Source organism: Diabrotica virgifera, chromosome 5 (assembly GCF_917563875.1).
Source record: "Diabrotica virgifera virgifera chromosome 5, PGI_DIABVI_V3a".
In the NCBI taxonomy this organism is placed as follows: domain Eukaryota; kingdom Metazoa; phylum Arthropoda; class Insecta; order Coleoptera; family Chrysomelidae; genus Diabrotica; species Diabrotica virgifera.
This window is the reverse complement of record NC_065447.1, coordinates 106,993,395-107,018,721: the sequence shown is the minus strand read 5'-3', so window position 1 is coordinate 107,018,721 and position 25,327 is coordinate 106,993,395. Positions and strand designations below refer to the sequence as shown.

General features: G+C 33.8%; 1 protein-coding gene across 3 annotated transcripts in view; it reads left to right on the top strand.

Annotated features, from left to right (window-relative positions):
- The window catches only part of LOC126885081 (serine-protein kinase ATM-like), a 624,001-nt gene that overhangs the window by 275,350 nt on the left and 323,324 nt on the right, over positions 1 to 25,327 (top strand). For all 3 annotated transcript variants that reach the window (XR_007698275.1, XR_007698276.1, XM_050651504.1), the window contains exons 27-28: positions 2,891 to 3,286; positions 14,686 to 14,897. Coding sequence is in view for 1 of the 3 variants with exons in the window: in XM_050651504.1 (XP_050507461.1) it covers positions 2,891 to 3,286; positions 14,686 to 14,897 (608 nt within the window). In the remaining 2 variants the exon portion in view is untranslated. The remainder of the gene's footprint in view (positions 1 to 2,890; positions 3,287 to 14,685; positions 14,898 to 25,327) is intronic.

Below are 25,327 nucleotides of genomic sequence, written 5' to 3'. Positions count from 1 at the left end.
TCTCTGATTCTGGCCTTGGTTTAGAACTAGAACCTTTAGCCACGTAATTGTATAACTTATCACTAACGCAGGTGTAATGTGTAGTGTGTGTGTTGAGTAAGTGTCTTGTTACTTAGCAAATTCGACGTCATTGTCTTTGCAAAGAGACGCTAATTGTATCCGAACGTCTGCGGTCCCTCCGGTGAGTACCGATCCACAAGGAAAGAAACTATTTTCATATATTAATTTATAATAAATGAAAAAATTTCTGACCCTGGTGAGATTCGAACTCACTACCATTCGGAACTTTCGATCCAAAGGTTAGGCGCTCTTACCACTGAGCCACAGAGGGTGCTATAAATAATTATAAATAAGTAGTAATCAATTATTTTCAGTAGATATAAAATATAAATGTCAAAACAAAACAAAATGCGCTTGTTACAAAAATTATACTCTGTCCTCAGTTTAATCAACATTACTTTCTTACATTTTGTCCATTATTATTTTGAAATGAGTGAAATGAATGTCGACAACGAATCAAGTAATCTGTAAACGTCATCATTTTGGTTCTCTAATACATACAAAGTATGGTATAAAACAAAATGAAAATAAACGGTTTCGCTTTGATTCAAATCGGGTCCCTTGCCATCCCTCGACACGTGTTTCTAGGTCTACCCGTTATCAAGAAGGCTTTGCAAGAAGACTGATCTGAATCAAAACGTCCTATTATCTTTCCTGGCGTCGCCCGTTGGTACATTAGTCCCTGGGTTAACAGATTACTTGATTCGTTATCGACATTAATTTCACTAATTTCATCGTTACCCGTTATAGGTCGTTCTAACCATACTCCGGTATAAATACTTCTTTATTTATACCGAGCAGAACGGACGTTTTGATTCAGATCAGTCTTCTTGCAAAGCCTTCTTGATAATGGGTAGACCGAGAAACACGTGTCGAGGGGTGGCAAGGGGCCCGATTTGAAACAAATCTAAACCGTTTATTTTCATTTTGTATTATTATTTTACCTTCGATATTTATTTTTACAACCCACAGCAAAATGGTTGATTTTTTTACACATTGTGCACAATTTTCCTTAAGAAATCTTCTTCTTCGTGATCATCACGAAAATCTTTTTCTTATCTCCAGCGACGCGGAAAAGCTTCACAGATGTTGTGTTGAATCACGTTCTTAAGTTTTTAACCAGGATGTTCTTCTTCATTTGGGATCAATTTCGCATAATGTGTCCAAAATATTGTAACTTTCGGGATTTGATATGGTCAGTACCTCTCGGTTCTTCTTATATTCTTCTTAATATTAAGTATTCTCCAATATAGCCACATCTCAAATGCTTTCCACGATTCAATACCATAAAAAAGGAAAGAGAATACGTAGCATCACAGCATTCTTACTTTTATACCAAGATATAGATTGTGGCTCTTGTAGAAGGCTTCCGAGGTAGATCTAGCTTTTCCGTTACGCGCTCTCATCTTCTTCTTCTTCTTCTAAGGCACTATAGCCCAAATTGATCCTTGGCCTCCTTTATTTTTTGCCTCCACCTTTGCTTGTCTGTGGCTGCTCTTCTCCATACACGGACTCCTAAAAGGGCTTGTGCGTCGCTCTTTACTGTGTCTTCCCAGCGCTTTCTTGGCTTTCCAACCGGTATCTTTCCCTGCATTCTAGCATTCAGTGCTCTTTTTGGTAGCCTATCCTCTCCCATTCTTATCACATGTCCGGCCCATTGCAATCTTTGTATTCTAATGAAGTCTGGCAGGGATGCTTCCTTATGAAGTTGATAAAGTTCGTTGTTGTATCGACTTCTGAAGATTCAGTTTTCCCTCACAGGTCCTAGTATTCTCCTCAGTACTTTCCTTTCGAATGTGTCGAGTTTACTTTTGGATGTTTCTTTCAGGACCCAGGCTTCACTGCCATAGCATGTTATTGGTCGAATTAAAGTTTTATAGATTCTCATCTTTGTATTTCGGTGGACACTTTTAGACCGAAATATATGAGAGAGGGCAAAATAAGCTGTTTGCCTGCGTTATTCTCTTCCGTATTTCTCGATCTTCTGATCCGTCGGCATATATTTCTACTCCCAGGTATGTAAACTTTCCAACCGTTTTAATATCATCTTCATGTATAATGTTTTGTGGGACTATATTTCTTCTCTTTTAAGTCATTATTTTTGTTTTTTCTGTGTTCATCTCCAGACCTATCATTTTTGTTTGTGTTTTTAACTCTGCGTATGTTTCCTGTGCTCCTGTTGATGTTCTACTCATAATATTAATATCATCGGCATAAGCGGCCAGTTGAACCGTTCAGTTGGTCAATAGGTTTCCTCGTCCAGTTTGCATCTGCCTAACCGCATACTCCAGTGCCAGGTTAAACAATGTTGGGGCCAGCCCATCTCCCTGCTTTAGTCCCTGCGAAATTTTGAAAAAGTCTGTCCGGTGGTTTTGTATTCGTACACATGCCTGAGTTTCATCCATTGTGGCTTTAATGAGTCTTATTAGCTTGTGTGGTATTGACAGTTCAGCCAATATATAGTATAGTTTGTTCCTTTTGACTCAGTCGTATGCCTGTTTGAAGTCTACAAACACGTTGTGAACATCAATATCGTGTTCCCATGATTTGCTCAAGATCTGGGGAACGCGCTCTCATCTCCTGGTTGTTAATCCACTCTTCTTTTATTATTATGCTGAGAGAGTTGTCAGTGTCAGTGCGTCACTCTTTCTACTGGGTTTTTGTTGACGTACAGTTGTCCATCTGTTATATGTACTTTTTACTTGGTGTTTTGCTTAGTTTTGTTTATTTATTATATACAAATAAACTATTTAAAGTTATACAAATAAAATTTTTAATATTATTGATCTCTTTCACTTGGCAGTTTTGTAATAGGATTAACATTTTACAGATATTATCTTCTTTGTCTGGAACACAGCGACGACAAAGACATTCGAATATTCAGAATAATGTCTCTGTTCTTGGAAAACAGAAAAAATCTCGAAATTAGCGACACTATTAAAGTCCACCTGCCACGCCTACCGAGTTACAAGTATATCGTGATGCTGCCCCAATTAGTACCACATTTGTCGACAGACAACGAAATTGACAGCTTCAATAAGTACCTCTCTGCAATTATAGAGAAATGTGCTATGGAACACCCTCACCACACACTACCTTTGTTGCTTTATTTGGCTAATTCACACAAAGACCGAGAATTTGATGAAGTGCATACTACTAAGACTTCTAGTAACGATGCTAGAATTGCTACAGCAAAAGAACTTATCAGGAAGTTAAGAAATAACGGGTGACTATTTAAATTAAAATATTCTGTTTATAGTTGAGTCATCAAAGACGAAAATGCCACTGAAACTCTAAAAATCATACGAACAAGCTGAGCATTGCTGAGAATGTCAATTTTAGGGCCCCAAAAAGATGAAAAAAAAATTGCCACTCGTACCATCGGGCTTTCCCTAAAACTCCACCTTGGTTTCTTTATTTACAAAGCTCAACAGGCCTTGAAGGCCTAGGGCTAAAAATACAATCAATATAATACAATAATATAATACTTATATACACTGACTGGCACGAAAAACAGTCACCCCAAGAAATGAGTCATTTTTTAATGTCTCGTATCTCCTAAACCTGTTATCCGATTTAAGTATTTTTTTTAATATGTTATAGCCTTATTCTTTAACAATATCGCGGTAATAATATTGTTGCTAGACTAATAGCTAAACTAATAGCCGCTATCGCGGCTAATATGATAGGGTGATATGACCCGTATGCACGCCAATGGTGAATATAAAATTCCTTAAGGCCATGGGTACATAATTCGCAAATATTTTACGGCTATCCCTACCTTTTCTGTCTTTACATGGCAAATTACGTGTAGTAAAATTCACACTGGTATGGATATGTAAATATTACTAGAGTGTCATTCTACTTGACAATGTCGTAACTAACTTAAAAAGATACCTTTTGAATGTTCTTGGATAACTGTTATTTTTTGTATAATTGCAAATTATTAATTCAGTTAATAAATGTGATAATTTTTTCACTAACTATGTATTCAGTTATTGTAATAATTTATATGTACCTACAACAAAAACTAATACTCAATCGAGAAAAGAGTAAAAGTGTCAAAGTACGCTTACAATTTTGAACATCTTTAACAACAAAATACTTGGATTACAGAATATATCTTGATGTATTCTCTGCTTCTATCGATAAATAATACACAATAAATAACTTTTCATAAAGTTCACGTCTTAAATCAATTATTTATCAAATACACTATATATCAATATTATTTAATCAACAACTCACAATATTCCCGGTGCCATGTCAAATATTTAAAATTGTCACTGATTGTCAGTGTCTGACTGACAATATGCTGACAATATTCTATTCGACTGAGTGCGTTGTATGACAAAGATAGATTTGGAAAATATTACCACGGACATTGTGTTCATTTTTTTCGAATCCTGAAAAAAATAATAAATTATTTTGAAAAATCTAAACGCAGAATGAAAGACTAAATTGTTACTGAGGGCCGAAAGTCTCTTAAAATAAATAAAACGTTTATTTTGAATGATATATTTGAAATTAAAAATAACACTAAATTTTCTCTTAGTTTTTCACCCCTGTAACTTATTAAAATAAACATTATAGAAGTTCTCAGGGACTTTCGGCCCTCGCTAATAACGTAATCTTTCATTCTGCGTTTAAATTTTTCAAAAATACTTATTAGTTTTCTCAGGATTCGAAAAAAATGAATCCCCATTTGAATAGCATTGTAGCCGAAAATACGTACCCATCCTCTTAATTGTATGTCACTTAAAACCTACCAAATTTTATTTGCATATTTCAACCGGTTTTAGAGCAATAAATAAATCGCCAGTTTATAAGAAAAAATTCAACATCCTGTATCTCGGAAACGAAGCATTTGCGGACGTAGGTTTATCATGCAAAGGGTCATTATTTTTTCATGTAGAATTACCCGTTAAAGTTTGTCGCACTTATTTAGAAACACGCTGTATTGATAAAGAACATGGCTAGTTGGTAAAGTCCCTAACTTTTTTATCATCCAACATAAGGGAATGAATAAAAAGCAGAATGTTAAGAAAACCTGGGGCTATAGTTGGGCTTTAATTTCAATATTTTATAAAGGCTAGAATATTCCACAGGGTATTGTGAAAATTGAGAAAAAACCCAGTTTGATTGGTACACCCGGTATACAATGAAAATTTACCTGTCTAGCAACAATATTATTACAGAAATATTGTTAAAGAATAACGCTATAACATATTAAAACAATTATTTAAATCGGACAACAGGTTTAGGAGATACGAAACATCAAAAATTACCCATTCTTTGGGGTGTCCGTTTTTCGTGCCGGTGAGTGTACAGTAAAACCTCGATATAACGGACTAATTGGGGGGACTAGGAGTCCGTTAAAGCCAAAAGTCCGTTATATAAAAATACTTTTAAAATAAATCAGACTATTTAGAAATTTGTCCTCAATATGCTGTAATAAAAAGTTTATTCAAATTCTTTGTAAATTACAGCGTTTGGGGTCCACGGGGACCCCGTTGTTATGCAGTGTGTTTGGTAAGGGCAGGGTTAATAATTATGTATAATATTAACAAGACGTTTTTAATTTTTTTACATTTGATCGGATTTTTTGTCCGTTATATCCGAAGTCCGTAAAATAGAGGTCCGTTATATCGAGGTTTTACTGTATTACAAAACTTGTATCAAGTGCTTCTTGTCCAATCATGCTCCTTGCCTACTAAATTGATTTACTATTCTCCTCCATTCGTTCCTGTTTGTTACTCTTTCTTCCAAATCAATAATTCCCTCATTTCTGAGATCGTCCTGTACGCTGTCAAACCATCTTTGTCTGGGTCTTCCTTTCCTTCTTTTCGTGATTAGGCCCCGTTTTAGGATCATCTTTGACATTCTCTTCGTGTCCATTCTCATCACGTGTACCATCCATCTCACTCTCTATGCCTTTTATGAAGCGACTGATACTTGGTTCGTTATAAAGTTCATCTAGCTCCCTGTTTAATCGTCGCACCCAACCTTCCACCGTGTTTTTGCCTCCATATATGGCTCTGAGCATTTTCCTTTCCCATCTTTCCAATTTCTCCGTATTTGCTTTTTTCATTGTCGATACTTCGCTTCCATACGTCACTGTGGGCCTTATTACCGTTTTATATATCCTTAGCTTTGATTTCTCGATACATATTTGGATTTCATCAGTGGTCCTAGGGTTCTTATCTGTTTATTTCCCTTTGCCAATCTGGCATTTAGTTCCCATTCTTCCTGACCTTTCTCGTCTATAGTAACACTGAGATACGTAAAATTGACCACTCTCTCGAAATTATATTCCCTTCCTAAAACTCTCCCTTGTAGGGAGGGAAAACGGAAAACATCGATTTACCAAGAATCATCTACGCCGCCGTAGAAAAAATGGGTCCCGGTGAATTCGTAACTATTTTAACCCCCATCCTAATTACAGGTCAACTGGCAACTCTGGCCCTCAGCCAATTTTTCGATAACCCATCAAGTACCGGTGAGTTTGTAACTTTTATTTTCTAAGTACATAGTTTCTAACGCTGTTGATAATCTAATACCGGTATTCCAGGTATGTACTTGTATAAATTACCCTCTTTGAAGGTATTCATCATTTATATATTGTCTCTGATGAGTTGCTAGAGAAAATCCAATTTCAATTATTTTATCAAAAGATTTCAATTTTTGTTATTTTTTATCTTCTTCTTTCAGTACCCTGTCCGATTATCGAACGTTGGCGATCATATTGGCAATAATAACTTTGTTTACGGCGGCTCTGAACAGATTAGCGGTGGTCTCTTAATACCACTCCCGGAGATTTCTGAGCCAGGATTTCCTTTTCATCGGTCTGGGCCTCCTCTTCCGGCGACCTTGCTCTGAATTACGAGGTGTAGAAGACTCTCTGGATGTCTCATTACATGGCCGAAATATTGTAACTTTCGAATTTTTATTATATTTGTTATTTCTGCGTTCTTATTGATTCGATGTAAATCTGTTTTAAAAAAAGACCTCCAATTTTTTGATTACTGTCTCTGTAAGGGACCAGCTCTCCATGCCATACATCAATGTGGAGAATATGTAGCAGCATATTAATCTGATTTTAAGGTTTAACGTGATATCTCTATTGGCCCCGTGCTGGTTGAATCCGTTACTGTTCAAATTTATTTCTTACGTTTTAACCTAACTACCTGATGTATTAGATTTAATCAATGGTTTCGCATTCACATGTAGAAAGTTTCGAGTTGGCAGGGTCAGGTAGTAGAAAAGTTACGAATTGTCCGGTGTACATTTTGATTTGAAAATGTTTGTCATTAAAAGTTGCGAGTTGGCGCATGTCCGAAAAAATATTTCAAACAAGTAATGGATCTGGAATACTTATGAACAAACATTTTTATTAACACTTTTAGTGCAGAATGAACCGTTCTCTCACAAACAACGCTTGGAGCGATCGGTTATTTTGAATATTATGCTCGAAATAATTTTTTTTTTTTTAATTAAATTTGTATCAACTCGTCGGTAAAAATTCGATATATTTTATCGGTTAAAAATATGTTTTAAAGATGAAGAGTGCAGCTTTTATATATAGTGCAGTCACTGAAGGTGGATATGAGCTATTGTTAGTGGTTAGAGGATATCTCAAGGAACAAAGTTGATATGGTGCCAACTTGCGCTTTCACGCTGGGGTGGATTCCACCCCGTCTCGGGGGTGAAAATTATATTATTAAAAATAACCCCATAATTCGATAGAAGGACAAATTCTAAGCAAAATTTGTCGTATAAAGTTATTAAAATATATCACCACTTTTTAAGTTATTAAAATTTTAATTTTTCGTGAGAAAAATGCATGTTTTTAAACGTTTTTGCATAAATAACTTAAAAACTATAAGTTTTTACAAAAAAGTTATTATTTGAAGCTAATAAAAAATGAAATAAACTTCTTACCACAAAAACCCTTTAGTGTTAACTAAAAGTGAGTTATTAAAAATTTGTTAACGTATGTACTTAGAAATATCTACCAAATGAGCCACGAACAAGTTGATAGCATTAAAATTTATGCTCCAAAAAATTTTTAAAATTCATCATTAAAAATTTTTCCAAAAAATGTTATTATTTTTTTTATAACTCCGTCAGTTTTTACGATATCAGGTTCACCTAAAAACCATTTGAAAGTTAATTCCAAGTGCTTTGAAACCACATTGAATTAATATTTTAAACCGCTTACTTCTTTTAAAAATTAAAGGTTAAATGAACCCGGTTACATGGTTCTCGCAACAAAATTTAAGCTTTAAACGTTTCTATCTCGGTTATTTTTTACCCTACAGAAATGGTAAAAAAGGTAAAATATTTGGTACAGAAAAAACTAGAATTTGTGTACATATATCATTTTTTACGTATATTGAGCATTTTTGCAGTTATTATCAAAAGAAAATGAAAATTACGATAATTCTAAAAATTCTGATTTTTTTAAATTATATCTTTTTTCAAAAATATGCATCCTAAACCAGTCAAAATTGTTGAAATCATTAATTATGCTAGTATGCATAAATAAATTCTTGTAAAGATTACTATACATTTTAATTTGTGTGGAAATTGCATATTTTTTATTTTTCACTTTTTCCTAAAAAAATCGAAAGGGGTCTCTTATTTTCATCAAAACTTGCTTAATTTTGATGCCATTAACTTCGTCTGGAACTCATTTGATAGGTATTCCGAAGTACTTTGACAAGTGTTTAGCATGTATATTTTATAAAATGCATCGTTTTCCCGTTATTTAAGCCTGAATACTTAGATTTGAGTACTCGTCGAAAAAAATATACATTCAATTACCCATAACTCACTTTGAATTAACATCAGTTTAGTGCTTTGAGTGAGGAGTGTATTCAATTTTTTATTACCTTTAATTTTGGTAATAATAACTCTTTTGTAAAAGCTTATAGTTTTTGAGTTATACGTAAAAACAGCTTTAAAACATGCTTTTTTACGAAAAAATAAAATCTTTGATCTTTAATATCTCAAAAAGTATTAATTTATATTAATAACTTTATATAACAAATTTTGCTTAGAATTTGTCTTTCTATCGATTTGTGGTATGTTTAATAAAATAATTTTCACCCCCGAGGAGAGGTGGCAGGTGGCACACACCCCCAGGGCAAAAGCGCAAGTTCGCATTATGTCACCTTTATTCCTTGAGGTATCCTCTAACTACTCACCAGTTTTCATAAAAATCGATGGAGGTTCAACGAAATCAGAGGTGAACATCTTTAGTTACTGCACTAATACAACTTTTGGATTTGGACGCAAATTGCGTAAGTTTCTATAAAGCTATTAAATAAATAAATGTTGCGCGATTTTTGCTTTTTTTATTATTCTTATGACATCATTAAAAATTATCACGTCCATTGACCGGTCGCTATGGAAGTACCATTCTTAGAGCATAATCTTTAAAACCTATAACGTGAAATTTCGATTTTGAGTTTTGGTAACAGATATGAGGCATTTATTAAAAAAGGCATTAAAAAATGCTGAATTTAAACTTGCACATTATAAACGATCTGAAACGTTTAAACGTGCTTCTTTTTGATTACTAAGGTACTTATTTTGAAATTATACAACTTCAGCTACAAATTTCATCCAATTGACGTGACCTTCCAAGATGTGAGGTCGTTTGTAATGTGAAAGTTTAAGTTTTGCGTTTGTTAGGCATATTTCAAATGCCTCATATGTGGTGCCAAAATTCAAAATCTAAATTTGATGTAATCGGTTTTGAAGATTAGTCTCTAAAAATGATCTACTCTATTCTATGAATTCTATTGCGATCGGTTAATGGAAGTAATCTACTACTACTATCGGTTTACAGCGTTCTCCGACGCCTTCCGACTCCTAACCGCCGTTCTTCTCTATTTAACCATTGACCTGGAGGGTTTTCTCTTTCCTCTAGTTCTTTTTCAATTCCCTCCCTCCAGCTTCTTCTCGGCCTTCCTCTTTTTCTTCTCCCTTGTGGTGTCCATGCCAAAATCTGTTTAGGGATCCTGTCATCTGGCATTCTCTGTACATGGCCGTACCATACCCGTACCATACCATCATTTCTCGTATTCTCTTGTTCGGTATCCGATCTCTTCTTGATTTGCCTGCTGCTCTTCTCCAGAAGTCCATTTCTGTTACTAGTAACATTTTCTGAGCTCTTTGTTTCAGTGGCCAAACTTCACTGCCATATGTGATTATACTTTTAAGTATGCTATTGTATATGAGCTGTTTGTTCGCTTTAGATATTGTCTGGTCCCACAGAATGCCGTTCATCATGGATATGGCTTTTCTACCCTGTATGTTTCTGTCTTTTATAGCAGCGTCGAGTGTTCCATCTTGAGTTATCTTCATGCCCAGGTACTTGTATTCATCGCAGTGTTTAATTTCTACCCCATCGTCTAATGTAATGGACTGCTTTATTCCTCCAACACACATGGCTTCAGTTTTCTTAATGTTGACTTCGAGACCCCATTTGTTATATTCTTCTATTAGTTTCCGCGTCATGTAACTTAAGTCGTCATGATCTTGAGCAATCAGAATTTGGTCATCAGCGAAACATAAAATGTATAGTGTTGTGTCGTCATTGAGAGGGATTCCCATGCCATTACATTTCCTTTTCCACAGCTTGAGTGCTTGTTCCAGATAAATTTTAAAAAGGGTAGGCGAAATACAACAACCCTGCTTCAATCCTTTCGTGACCTTAAATCCCTCAGACATCCTTGGTCTAGTTTTAATTTTTGCAGTCGTTCCTTTATACAGACTTTGGACTGCTTTGATAAGACCATGTTTAATGTTGGTTTGATGTAGGGTTGACCATAGTTTGCTGAGGGGCACACTGTCATATGCTTTGTGTAAGTCTACGTATACCAGGTGAACTTCTTTATTGACGGCTGTTTTTTTCTCAATAACTTGCGTAATAGAGTACAGGTGGTCTACTGTGGACCGCCCAGCTCTAAAGCCAGCTAGCTATTCTGCTTCGTAATCTCTATAGTCATTTTCTATTTTGATCTTAATAAGTTTCCCATACATCCTACTTATTGTGCTGTTTACCGCAATTCCTCTGTAATTTTCACATTGATCCTTGCTGCCCGTTTTGTGGATTGTTGACATGATAGATAATTTCCATTCTTTTGGTAATTCGGCACCATTTAAGCAATCTTGGAAGAGTTTTCTTAGCTGTTCTTGGAGTTTGTCTATGCCAGCTTTCACTAATTCTGCAGGGATGTCACCAGGACCAGGGGATTTTCCATTTTTCAGGGATTTGGTTATTTCTTCCATCTCTGATTTACTTATTTGTAATGGTGATGAATTTATATGTATACCTATTGTGTTGTCTTCTATGTTAACAAATTCTGGTCTTTGTTCTGTTAGTAATTTTTTGAAATATTCTTCCCATTTTTCCGTTGTTATTGGTGATATAACGTCTTTTTTCTTATTAGTTCTCATATTTTTAATTAATCTCCAACTCTCTGTGCTTCTTCTACCTCCTATGTAAGTGTTGATTTTTTGGCAGTTCTTTTCCCATGATTCGTCCTTTTTTTGAGTTATCTTCTTTCTTACGTTGGCTTGGGCTTCTTTGTAAATTATTTTATCGTTGTCTGTTTTTGTTGATAGGAACGTTTGGTATTTCCGACGTTTATCTGTTATTTTCTTTTCTACTTCTTCATCCCACCAGGACGGTTTTATTCCTTTATGGTTTTGGTCACATTTCCCCAGTGCTTCTTCTGCTGCCAAATAAATGGACTTTTTGATGTGTTCGTACTGTTCTTCGGTATTTTAAAAATTACCACTTTCTAATTTTTCGTCTAAACGTTTTTTATACAATAGCTTTACACTCTCAATTTTATTAATCTCACTAGAAACGCAAGAAATGGCAAAAATCGCGCAACGTTTATTTAACAGTTTTGTAGAGACTGACTTCATTTGCAGCAAAATTCAAAAAGTGCATACGAAAGCTGCATTCTGATCAAATGATATCGAATTTTTACCGCCGAGTACAAATTTTATTTACAAAATTGATTTCGCGGGCATAACTGACATTCAAAATCGCCGGTCGCTTCAAGGGTTCTTTCTGAGAAAATTGTTCATTTTACACAAAAAGTGCTAAACATTTTTGTTCAAAATTATCTCAGCTACATTTCTTGTTTGAAACATTTTTTTGTACGGCGTACAGATTCTTGATACATTGATTTTTTCGTCCCCTTCCCTACGAGTGGGGTTTTAAAAGGGAAGCCCTGGTAGAAGTGGCAAACTTTTTTCCACTTTTTTTTTGGACCCAAAATTGACATTCTCCGCAAAATTCAGCTGGTTTGTCTCGTTTTTAGAAATCAAGTCTCTAACGATTGGATTAATAATAGTACGGGATCCGAATATAGGTCGATCTGTATCCATCTGCTTGCCGGATGAAACTTTATTTTTATTAAATTTCATATATAGACAAATATTTCTAGCATGGGTTGCCTATCAAAATCGTGTCATAGCTATCCTTAAGGGGGGGCGTAGGGGTTGACATCAATATTTCAAGCACATTTTTTTAAGTACGGTAGAATTATTGTCTTTTTAAATTAAATAGGCATTTCAGTACAATTCATAGATTATTCAAGAAAAAATATTGAAAAAAAAGCCAACGGTGGCAAACGGAGGTTAAAGACACCTCAAAAAACAATGAATTTTGCGGTGGACATCAGAACTCATCATTGGATCATAGTAAACAAAAAATTCAAAAATATTTTATTAGCTTATGAGTTTTTCGAGGTAACGCTGTCGAGTTTTTTTAGTTTTATCGAATTTTGACTTTTTGATATCACTCGGAAATCAAAACAACGATTTTTTTGCAAAAAAGGAAGAAAATCAACATATTTATTATTGTTAAACAAAAAATATGCATAAAACAAAAAATATCTCGACAGCGTTACCTCAAGGAATGTCTAAAGAAAATATATACAAACTTCCAGGTGGGTTGGTCAAGTAGATTTAGTTACATTGTCTACAGTCTTTGAAAAAAAAACAGTTTTGAGAAAAAGCGTTTAAAATATTGTCAACTTTTATTTTCAATTTTTTTTGTCTGTCAAATCGTAAAGTGATCTTGAATCTCAGAATAATTTAAAAACGAAAATGAGAACAGCTGTTGACCGTTTTTCACTAACTTGCTGCAAAGCGAGTCGAAGGTAGGGAGATAGATAGTGCTGAATATCCCTACCTTCGACTCGCTTTGCAGCAGGTTTGCGCCAGCACGCTTGAACGTAGTGAACAACGGTCAACAGCTGTTCTCATTTTCTTTTGTAAATTACTCCGCGATTCACGAATATATTCCGATGTGCATCATTTTACGATTTGACAGACAAAAATGAAATTGACAATAAAAGTTGACAATACTTTAAACGCTTTTTCCTTAAAACTACTTTTTTCAAAGGCTGTAGACATTTTAACTCAAAAACTACTTGACCGACCCACCTGGAATTTTGTATATATTTTCTTTAGACATCCCTTGAGGTAACGCTGTCGAGATATTTTTTGTTTTATGCTTATTTTTTGTTTAACAATAATAAATATGTTGCTTTTCAAGCTTTTTTGCAAAAATAATCGTTGTTTTGACTTCTGAGTGATATCACAAAGTCAAAATTCGATAAAACTAAAAAACTCGACAGCGTTACCTTGAAAAACTCATAAGCTAACAATAGTTATTTATGAAACAGTTCATGAAGTATGCTTTTTGCGAACGCACGCGATGTTTAAAGCACGAGCGACTGCTATACATCGCGTAAGTTCGCAAAAAGTACTTCACGCACAGTTTCATACAATATTTTATCTACGAGAAACAAATAAAAAAACTGTAACTCTTCGTCACTGGAATTCATTTCTATTCTACAATTTTTAGAACTTTGACATTTAAAAATTCTAACTTCTTTCAGAAAACAAAACTGTCAAAACGTTTGTCGTAATTTATTGCTGACAATGTCATCACCATGACAACGCGAAAGTTAAGGATATTTGATTATATTATGAAAGTGTGCCAAAAACAGTGCGAAAAAGTAAATCCCATTTAAAATACATTGTTAATTCACGCACACTTTAAATCCTTCACGCACTGCTATCTATAATGACAGTTTTCACAAACTAAAAACTTATAGATAATATGAGATAGAGTAGATAAAATATTTTTGAATTCTTTCTTTACCATGAGCTAATGATGGATTCTGATGTCCACCGCAAAATTCATTATGTTTTGAGGTGTCTTCAAAAATTTGTCACCGTTGGCTTATTTTTCAATATTTTTCTGAATTATTTCTTGAATAATCTATGAATCGTACTGAATATGCCAATTTAATTTAAAAATAAAATAATTCTACCATACTTTAAAAAAAATGTGCTTGAAATATTGATTTCAATCCCTACGCCCCCCCTTAAGGATAGCTATGACACGATTTTGATATGCTAGACAGATATGCTAGAAATATTTGTCTATGTATGAAATTTAATAAAAACAATGTTTCATCCGGCAAGCAGATGGACAGCTCGACCTATATTCGGATCTTAGACTATAAGAAAGGCATCATTTTTATATTTTTTGTCTATCCGTTTGTTTTGCTTTTAACATTTTAGGTTATCACAAACAATAGATAGGCTAAACCAAGTTTCCAGGGCTCTGATTAATCTGGCCTATTTCAAGCATCCACAAGGAAACAGCGATAGAAAAAAAGAATACAACATACCGAGAACTCAAAATATTACCAAAATCGAAAATTATGACGACGTTTTGGTTCCTACTTATCAACTTCCAGTTAGCATTAAGAAAGATTACTCCAATATCGTAGGTAAATATCTATTTTAAATAGTAAACAAGTAATTGGACATCGTAAGTCCTAGGTTTTCACCCAAATTTATCGAAAGTAGAACTGGAAGTCGATATTTGAACTCTTTGTGTAACTTTGCGTCGATTGATATATAGTCGGAAAAATGAAAGAATACTCACGAACGATCACATCAATCACTTATTTTGTATTTGCTGTCTTTTTCTATAACAAACGTTTGTTATTTATAGAAAAAACAGCAAATACAAAATAAGTGATTGATGTAATCATTCATGGGATTCTTTCATTTTTCCGACTGTACTATTTTACTAATTTTGAGTCATTTTTACTTAACTTTGGGTCATCATTGTTTAAACAGAAATGACTTCAAAACCGGAACTAAAGATTCAAACTCAACTTTTCAAACCCGGAACTAAAGATTCAAACTCAACTTTTCAATACGCTTCGATTTAAGTGTTACATGTACTGTTTCTGCGACTATAATGGCACTTCTGGTTAGAACTTTTTAACCGGAAATGATATAAAAACCAAAATTTTAGATTTGTTCTCATCTTGCTAAGGCACGTCGAATGATATATCGCTTATACTATTTCGGTGACTTTAAAACAGTACTTACGGTTGCAACACTAAAACCGGAAGTCCGATGTCAAATTTCTCATCTTTAGTACCATCCTTGGGTTATAAGCTTTCATTCGGCACCTCATTTGTCATTCTATCTGTATTAATAACGGAGTTGTATTCGCGGACGGACAGTCATGAAACCGGAATTATACAGTTGTTCTCGGCTTGCGAATGCGCGTCGAATAATATATCACTTGTACTATTCCGGTGGCTTTAAAACAGTACTTTTGGACGCATTTCTAAAACCGGATGTCCGAGGTCAAATTTCTCACATTTAGTACCATCCTTTGATTATAAGCTTTCATTCGACATCTCATTTGTCATTCTACCTGGTATAGTGACCAGGCAGTTATATTCGCGGTCGGTCAGACGAATAGACAGCATGTCAAATTTCTCACCTTAAGTACCATCCTTGTATTATAAGCTTTCATTTGACACCTCTTTTGTCATTCTACCTGGTATAATGACGGAGGAGTTATACTCACGGTCGGACGGACAGACAGCCTAGGTCAAATTTCTCACCTTTAGTACCATCCTTGGATTATAAGCTTTCATTTAACACCTCATTTGTCATTCTACCTGGTGTAATGACGGAGGTGTTATATTCGCGGTCGGACGGACAGACAGACTAGGTCAAATTTATCATCGTTTGTACCATGCTTGGATTATAAGCTTTCATTTGACACCTCGTGTGTCACTCTACCTGGTATAATGACGGAGGAGTTATATTCGCGGTCGGACGGACAGGCAGACTAGGTCACAGTTATCGCCTTTAGTACCATGCTTGGATTATAAGCTTTCATTTGACACTTCATTTGTCATTATACTTCTTCTTCAGGTGCCATCTCCGCTACGGAGGTTGGCAATCATCATATCCGACAGACGGACGTGGATAATTCAAAATTTTCACATATTTTTCAAAATTGGGTGAAAACAATATTTTTCGTTTTTTACCCTCGGAATAGTTTTTCCATCCTACTTTTATTGCTGCATCATCACTTATAATTTATCATTTCCATTATTTCCAAAACGATTAGGACGTGGTTTATATCTCTTTCTGAGCTGTTTCAGTAATCTATATGCTTCTATAGTGTCAACCTGATTGAAGTCTTTGTGCATACATATTTAGTATTTTTTCTTCTGCCTATTTTGTGTGCCTTTCTTCGTTCTTCAAATATTTCACGCATTATCAAATATTTCAAATATCGTTCATTTCTTTTGTCTATTTACATTCTTCATCAGACCAAAGTTCTTTTCTTTTATATATTTTAATTCCTATTACTCTGTTTTCCCATGTCAATGGGAAAATAAAATGATTTTGTATTTAGGCAGCTCATTTAGGAAGTTTCTCTGCGCACTAGGGTTTATTCAAGGTTTTTTAACATTCCTTGATCGTATCTCGAATTTCATATTCCGTTGCCTGAGGGTAAGGACAGAACAAGTGAGTCGCGGTGGAGGAGTGGAGGTGGAGGTAGAGGTCGCGGTCGATGTCGATATCCATGTAAAACAAAACATTGTAGTGAATGGAAGAGAACAGAGCAGGTAAGTCGCGGTGGAGGTTTAGCGCGATGCCATCCAGGAGGTTTACATCGATGCTTTTGAAAATAAAATGAGTTTGTTTTACATGGATGTCTATTGCGCGGCCTACAAGGATGCTTCCCTGTGATTGGTCCGTTCGAAGCTAAATTGTCATTACCTGCTCTATGTGAGTTGATACTTTTTATTTAATCCCTTTTTTGTATTCAGTTTATTTTTGAATTTCTAAAGTATTTTTTTTTAATTGATGGATTCGACCTCGTTTTTTTAATTGATAGTATTTTTTTTTATTTACATTAACGTGCTCGGCAACTATGGCCACTCGCACGGGACGATTACAAACAAGATTACAAGAGGTATAATTAAAGAGCATTAACAAGTTATGTCATAAAAAAAATTTAAAGTTTATGATACAATGATATATTTTTTTTAAAAAATGAAGAAGTCTGTCTAACTGGTTGGTATCACTTAGAATGTCACATAGCTGCGGTTTGAGTTTGAGCTGTTGTCTTACTACACTGAACTGATGACATTCGGTAATAATGTGGTTCACGGTAAGTTGGCACTGGCATGTTAAACAGATAGGCCGGATATCTGATGACATCAGGAAGCCGTGAGTAAGTTTGGTGTGGCCTATACGGATTCTTCTTATAATTCTAAGGTCTTGTCTAGAGAGTCCTGTGGGGCCAGTGTAAAGTGGCTTATATACTGAGGGCTGGATTGCACGTATTTTGCATGTATTTAAATTAAATATTAAATTTAAAGTATTTAAATTCACTAAATTTTTGAAATATGAAGGAGGATCTGAATATTTACAGCTGACAGTTCATCACTATAATCACTTTACTGGCACAACATCGCAAAAGCACAGTCTTTTTGTCATTCAAATTTCATTAAACTACTTCACTTGATAATAATAATATACTAATTAGAAAACCCTTTTTGAAATTCACAAAAATAAAAGAAGAGTGAACTTTTTATGGGTTAAGGCTCATATAGGACTAACGCATAATGAATATGTTGATAGTTTGGCTAAAAAAGCTATTGAGTATGGTACTTCAAATAATCGTAAGTGTTGCATATCTGATTTAGTTAAGGTTGATCTGAACCCCCCCAAAAATAAACTACACATTCAAAAAATTTGAAAAAAATTGAGAAGGTATATGTGATCACTATAAGTATTTTGACAAATTTTGAGCAAACTTCATGTTTTCGTTTTCGAAAAAACTCAAAAAAACTCCTTTTTTTCAAGTATAAAGCGGGAAAACTAAACATACAATTTTGTTAATTTTCTTACAGCATAAAGATATAATCCTAGGAAATACTTATGAATTTTTTTAAAATTTTTGAATGTACAGTTTTGCCACAGTAGGAAAAAATAATATGTTTCGGCTTATAATAAAGCTACCGGTAAGAAATTGGATAAAATTTCAATAACAACATATATAAAACTGTAACAATGGAAAATATTTCGAATAAAATGTTGAATATTTTTTCCTAAACATATGAAAAATCTCGATTAACAAGAATTATATCTTGAATTGCCGCTAAGAATTTGTGCAGCCATGACATGGCGCCATCTACACCATCGGTAATATTTATGTTCGATAGATAGCAGTGCCTTCTGCTTCAATCGCGTCACACAGAACTTTATCCTAACAGCGTTGCCATATCAATTACTTTGTACAACAAAATGTTTTAATGTTAGTAGGTAATATAAGCCTACTACTATAACGTCTATTTATAAGGCATCAACGTGACCTTCTGAAATTAATTTAACTACTTTTGTTGAAATATTTTCAGTCCCCTTGGCCGTATTAGATTTTGATATATTTAGGGCCGGTACTTTCTGTTTCGATTAAACCCTAGTTGGCAATTGGCATTTTAATGTTTTTAAGTACCATAAAGTTGTCTTTTTTTATTTGTATTTTTTCATGTATCTCTGAAGCTTTGTATTTGACTATATTTTGAATTGGAATTGGAGCATAGTCTTCATTTGTCAAATAGTGTTTCTAATAACTACCATCCATGGTATTTCTCTTTTGTTGCACTTTTATGTTTATTAAAGATTTTAACTGAAATTATTACTTTATCTTTAAAATTTTCATTGTCCATTACTTTTTGCATTTGTGGTGAGCTAAATTTAAGGGAAAACAATTGGACGATATGTAAATTGATATGGAGTAAGAGCAGTAAATAACCACTTCTAAAATTAATTGAGGAGAGGTTAAAAATATTTTCACCTTCATATTAAAAATAAAAAAGGATCAATATACAACGAATAATAGGTAACAATCAATTTTAAAAATCTTACATATATATTGATTTCTTCTCTGTACAAAAACAACAGAAATAAATAAGACAAAAGAAAAAATGTGTTGTCACTTAATAATAGGTATGTCAAAAAAACGTATTGCTTAGTCTGATGGAAGTAGAACTTAAAACTGTTATATGGAGCTAATCTGGATCGGTATAAATTAAATGAGAAAGAAAAAAAATCTAATAAACAGTTTCTTTAAGAGCAGGAAGAGAAAGATTATGGAATATTAGAAAATGAAAACGGCGCGGCAGAATAATCATCGATAAAGAACTAAAAAGAGGAAACGCGATAACGATATCTGGAACAATTGTTTTATCTGATAAGAAACGAAGAACAACCAGAAATTGCTATCAAAATAAAAAATATAGTAAAGCAGTGTGGATTGTTCCTGTGTTTGAAAAAGGTTATGGGTTTTTACGAGCTTGTCCGGAGTCCGGACGGGTCAGTAAGTGACAATAATATTGTGGAAGTTAAGTGACTGTATTCATCCCGAGAATATACATCTCTAGAGGCAGCCGAATCCATAAAAACATGTAGCTTGTTAAGTGAATGTCCCTAAAGAAAACAATAACTTCTTCTTTAGCCTGGTTGCATCCACTCCTGGACAAAGGCCTCCCATGAGTTCTCCACTCTTCTCTGTTTTGTGCTATTTGGTACCAGTTTCTCCCCACTTTTGCTTTGAAGTCATCTAGCCATCGTCTTTGTGGTCTTCCTCTGCTACGACTATGCTTGCGTGGTCTCCAATGTAAAATGTTTCTCGTCCACCTTTCATTGTTTTGCCGTGGCACGTGTCCTGTTATATCCAGCTCCATTTCATTTGCGCAATTCTTCCAATAACATATTCCACCTTCGTCCTGTTTCGTACGTCCCATTTCGAATATGTTCTCTCAGAGATACTCCTAAGATAGCTCGTTTGATGGCCCTCTGTGTTGTTCTTAATATATTGGCTGATAACCCTGTAAGTGTCACGGTCTCCACTCCATAAGTCATAACTGGTAGAATACAACTGTTGAGTACCCTTTTTTCTAGATTTATTGGTATCTTTTTGTTTTTCAACACATCACTGAGTCTTGCAACTGCTGTCCAAGTAATTCAGATTCTTATAGCTATCTCGTCCGTTTGATTCTGTTTGTCTAGTTTGATCGTGTGACTCTTCGACACTTTCGATCTCACTTCCAACTAAGTCGATTCTGATATTTTGATTTGTCATCACTTTTGTTTTATTTAAATTCATTTTTAAACCGCCTTTCTCAGATTCATGTTTAAGCATCTTTAATATGTAGATTGGTTCTTCTGTATTGTTTCTTATGAGCACTATGTCATCGGCAAATCTTAGATGACTTCCTTGCGTTATTCATTCCGTTTAATACGGTCCAGAGTTCTATGGAATCGAATGCCCCATTGTACAGCAAGAACAACAATACAAATGAAATATTAACGGTAGGCGGCCAGCAGTCTGAGAGAGTAAAAAATATATTTACTGGGAACGATAATCACAGAAAATAACGATTATACTCCAGAAATAAGAGAGAATTGAAAAAGCACGTGCCAACTTCGTGAAAATGAAAAAGATTTTATGCAGCAAAGATCTGATATTGGCCCTCAGAATAAGGCTAATTATATGTTATGTACACAGTGTGCTTTACTAAGGAGCTGAATCATGGACATTAAATCGAAATGCAATAAATCGACGAGCAAGACAGAGAAGAACTAGTTTTGGTGTTAGTGAAATAGTTTTGAGTATTTTTTTCTGTTAACAATCATTTTTAATATCTTTATTATAACCTTTTTGGACCTTATTCTGCGGTATCTCATGAAACTGATTACGCAAAAAGATCTCATGGCAATATTTTTCCCAAGAAACACGATGTTTTCGCCTTGCTTAAACATATTTTGCCGAATTTAAAATCAAAATCCTATTCTTTTCTTCTATTCTTTTTCTATCATACATTGACTTTATTCTCTCAGATATTTTTAGTTCTTTACACGTTGATGAACAGAACGTCTATAGACGACATTTTTAAAATAACGAGTTATGACAAAAAATCGGTAGATTTTTATAGATTTTTTGTCACATTACATCTACAGATGCATATGAAATATAATACGACATCCATGGTCGTCGTCCACATGTTTACAAAAAACATATTGTTTCCATAAAACAAATTTAGCAATTTCGCTATTACACTGGCGGACAAAAAATTTAGGTCACTAGATGAATTATTTGATGCCTTGGATTTCCTAAACCTGTTGTCCGATTTGAATGAATTTTTAAGTATGTTATAGCTTTATTATTTAAGAATCTTAATGTGTTAATATTGTTGCTAGACAGGTAAGTGTCATTTTATACCGGATGTAACAATCATACTGTGTTTTTCCTTAAAGTTCGGAACACTCTGTGGAATATTATAGTATAGATAAAATATTAAGATTAGAACTCAATTGTAGCCTTAGGCTTTCTTAATATTTTCTTTTTTGATTCATTTGCTTATGTTGGATAATAAAAAAGCTACGTACTTTAACAACTAGCCATGTTCTTCATCAATACAGGGTGTTTCTAAATAAGGGCGACAAACTTTAAGGGGTAATTCTACATGAAAAATAATGACAATTTGCTTTATAAACATATTATGTCCACAAATGCTTAATTTCCGTGATACGGATGTTGAATTTTTTCTTACCAACTGACGGTTTATTTCTTGCTCTAAAACCGATTGAGATATGCAACTGAAATTTGGTAGGTTTAAGAGGTAGTTATTGCGCATTGTTTGACATACCATTAAGAATTTTATATTCACCATTGGCGTTCATACGGGTATAAATATTTTAGATACATCCCGTATGCACGCCAATGGCGAATATAAAATTCTTAATTGTATGCCAAACAATGCGTAATAACTACCTCTTAAAACCTACCAAATTTCAGTTGCATATCTCAATCGGTTTTAGAGCAACAAATAAACCGTCAGTTGGTAAAAAATTCAACATCCCGTATCACGGAAATTAAGCATTTGTGGACAATGTTTATAAAGCAAACGGTCATTATTTTTTCATGTAGAATTACCCCTTAAAGTTTGTTGCCCTTATTTAGAAACACCCTGTATTGATGAAGAACATGGCTAGTTGTTAAAGTACATACCTAACTTTTTTATTATCCAACATAAGCAAATGAATAAAAAAAGAAAGTATTAAGAAAGCCGGAGGCTACAATTGAGTTCTAATTTCAATATTTGAGGCGTCCAGAGCAACAGTGGCCTAACCCACATCCCACAATTTTACCAAAATGCTTTTAATACATTAAAGTTATGCATTACTTCAGTGTTTTCAGATGCAGAGTGGCTGAAGCAACCATTGCTTGAACTAGTCTGCATCTGAAAACACTTAAATAAAGAATAACTTTAATGTAATAATATCGTTTTGGTAAAATTGTGGAATGTGGGTTAGGCCACTGTTGCTCTGACCGCCTCATTTTATCTATGCAATAATATTCCACAGAGTGTTCCGAACTTTAAAAGGAAAAACACAGTATGATTGTTACACCCGGTATAAAATGACATTTACCTGTCTAGCAACAATATTAACACATTAAGATTCTTAAATAATAAAGCTATAACATACTAAAAAAATCATTCAAATCGGACAACAGGTTTAGGAAATCCGAGGCATCAAATAATTCATCTAGTGACCTAAATTTTTTGCGCGCCAGTGTATATTCTACTTTGCAAAATTCATATAGTGTCACAACACTTGCTTATACATTTGACGCACTGTCCGTCAACGTGTTAAAAAGTTTATGTATAAACAAAATTTGTGCTAATACATTTTTACAAGATTGCAAGCAGTCATAAAATTTTATTACCATTTTTCAGTGTGAGATAAGAGATGACTAACAACTGGAATATTTAGTTACCGAGAAACATAATATGCAATTAGTCTATGATGTGAGGCCGCTCTCGTCTGAAAAAAATTCTGATTTGGTTTCTTTGCGGATTCCTATTCAAAAATGTCCCCTTTAAATAAATCAGAAGGGTGCCGGCGAAATTTTTGGGCAGAAATTGTCTAAACAATGTTTCTAAACAAATTCACAAGATTGGTAATTGGTATTTAGTGTAACTCAATCTGAATCTTTCTGAATCTATTTCGATTATGACTGGTCGATGTTGGCTGCGGGGGGAAACTATGGAGTACGGTTCGGAAGCTTGGGAGTAGTTGCAACTGTGAGTTACTCGAAACCCAGCATAGATCGAGGTTGCGCCTTTGCGCCATCTCCTATAAAAGAAAGTAGTTTTATCTTTTAGACTATGAATAAGGTGAATATTGATTTCTTCGGCCAACTCCAGGAGTTTCCCCCATTTACATATGGTGACTGCTTAAGTCCTGTAAGTCCTAAACTGTAGGTTGGTTGTTGGTTTTCCACAGTTTTGTCGTGCGATATGATTGGCGTATGTAATTGGTACATTGTAAATAATTAAAAAAATAAATAAATTGTTTATAAAACTATGGTAATAATAATATACAAAATTTAAAGAGAAGTAGTCCCGGTTGTGTGGTAGCTCCCGCATGAAAAATGCTTCCCATTCAGTTTCTCTGGAATTTCTGCTCAAAAATGTCTCCTTTAAACATTATTAGAAGGGTGCCGGACGGCATTTTTGGGCAGAAATTGTTTAAATAACTTTTTTCTACAACCGTGTTAAAAATGCAATTTTTAGCACTCCATACGAGCGTTAAAAATGCTACTTTAAGGCACTAGTGCTTTAAAATTTTTAAGGTACTGCAGTTAAAAGTGAATTGTCAAATTGTGAAACGTCAAAATATTTATATTTCATATTTCATTTATTAACATTAATATTAATAGTACAACTTGCTCAATTTGAAAAAGGTAGTTTAAAAGGTTTTTTAAAATTTAATTTAAACTGTATTATTGCATTTTTAACACGTATGTAGAAAAAACTATTAAAATTTGTTAGAATATACTTACAACAATAAAAGTAGATGTTATTCTATAGTTGTTATGTTATGATTTACGTATTGACAGTATAGACGGTTTTGATGTAATGTCAAGAAAAATATAAAAATGGAATGTCAGTCAAGTTCAAGTAAAAGTTTTTGTAGGTATTGTCATTGTCCTGTAAATGAGAATGAATAAATTATAATTGTTGATATACAGAGAGAGTCTGTAAAGTGGAATAAATTCAATATCTCAAATACTAATTGTTTTTTTGGAAAATGCTCAGACCCGTCGATTAGTATTTCAAATTGTCCTTTTTGACATTCAATAATAATGTATACAGGGTGTCCCAATTTAGAGATATGACGTCATCGTCGATTTTCTTAAATGGCAACACTGTCATTTTGATAGCTAATTTGATAGGGTTTGTAAAGTTATACATAACTGCAAAATATCAAATTTTTATTCTCTACCATTTACAAGATAATAGAAAATAACAAAGTTATATCTGTAATTTGGAATATATTCAATAATTAAAATACTAACTGTTTTTTTGAAAAATGCTCAGACCCGTCGATTAGTATATCAAATTGTCCTTTTTAACATATAATAATAATGTATACAGGGTGTCCCAATTTAGAGATATGACGTCATCGTTGATTTTCTTAAATGGCAACACTGTCATTTTGATAGCTATTTTGATAGGGTGTGTAAAGTTATACACAACTGCAAAATTTCAAATTTGTATTCTCTACCATTTAGATGATAATAAAAAATAAAAAAGTTATGAAAAAGAAGTAATCAACTAATAATTGAATTTAATTATTTCAATAAATTAAGCAAAAACTCATAATGTTGCCCTCAATTATTGTCAAATTGTCAATGGGCAACGTTATGAGCATTTGCTTAATTGAAGTAAATAAATTCAATTATTATTTGATTACTTCTTGTTCTTCATAACTTTGTTATTTTTTATTATCTTGTAAATGGTAGGGAATAAAATATTGA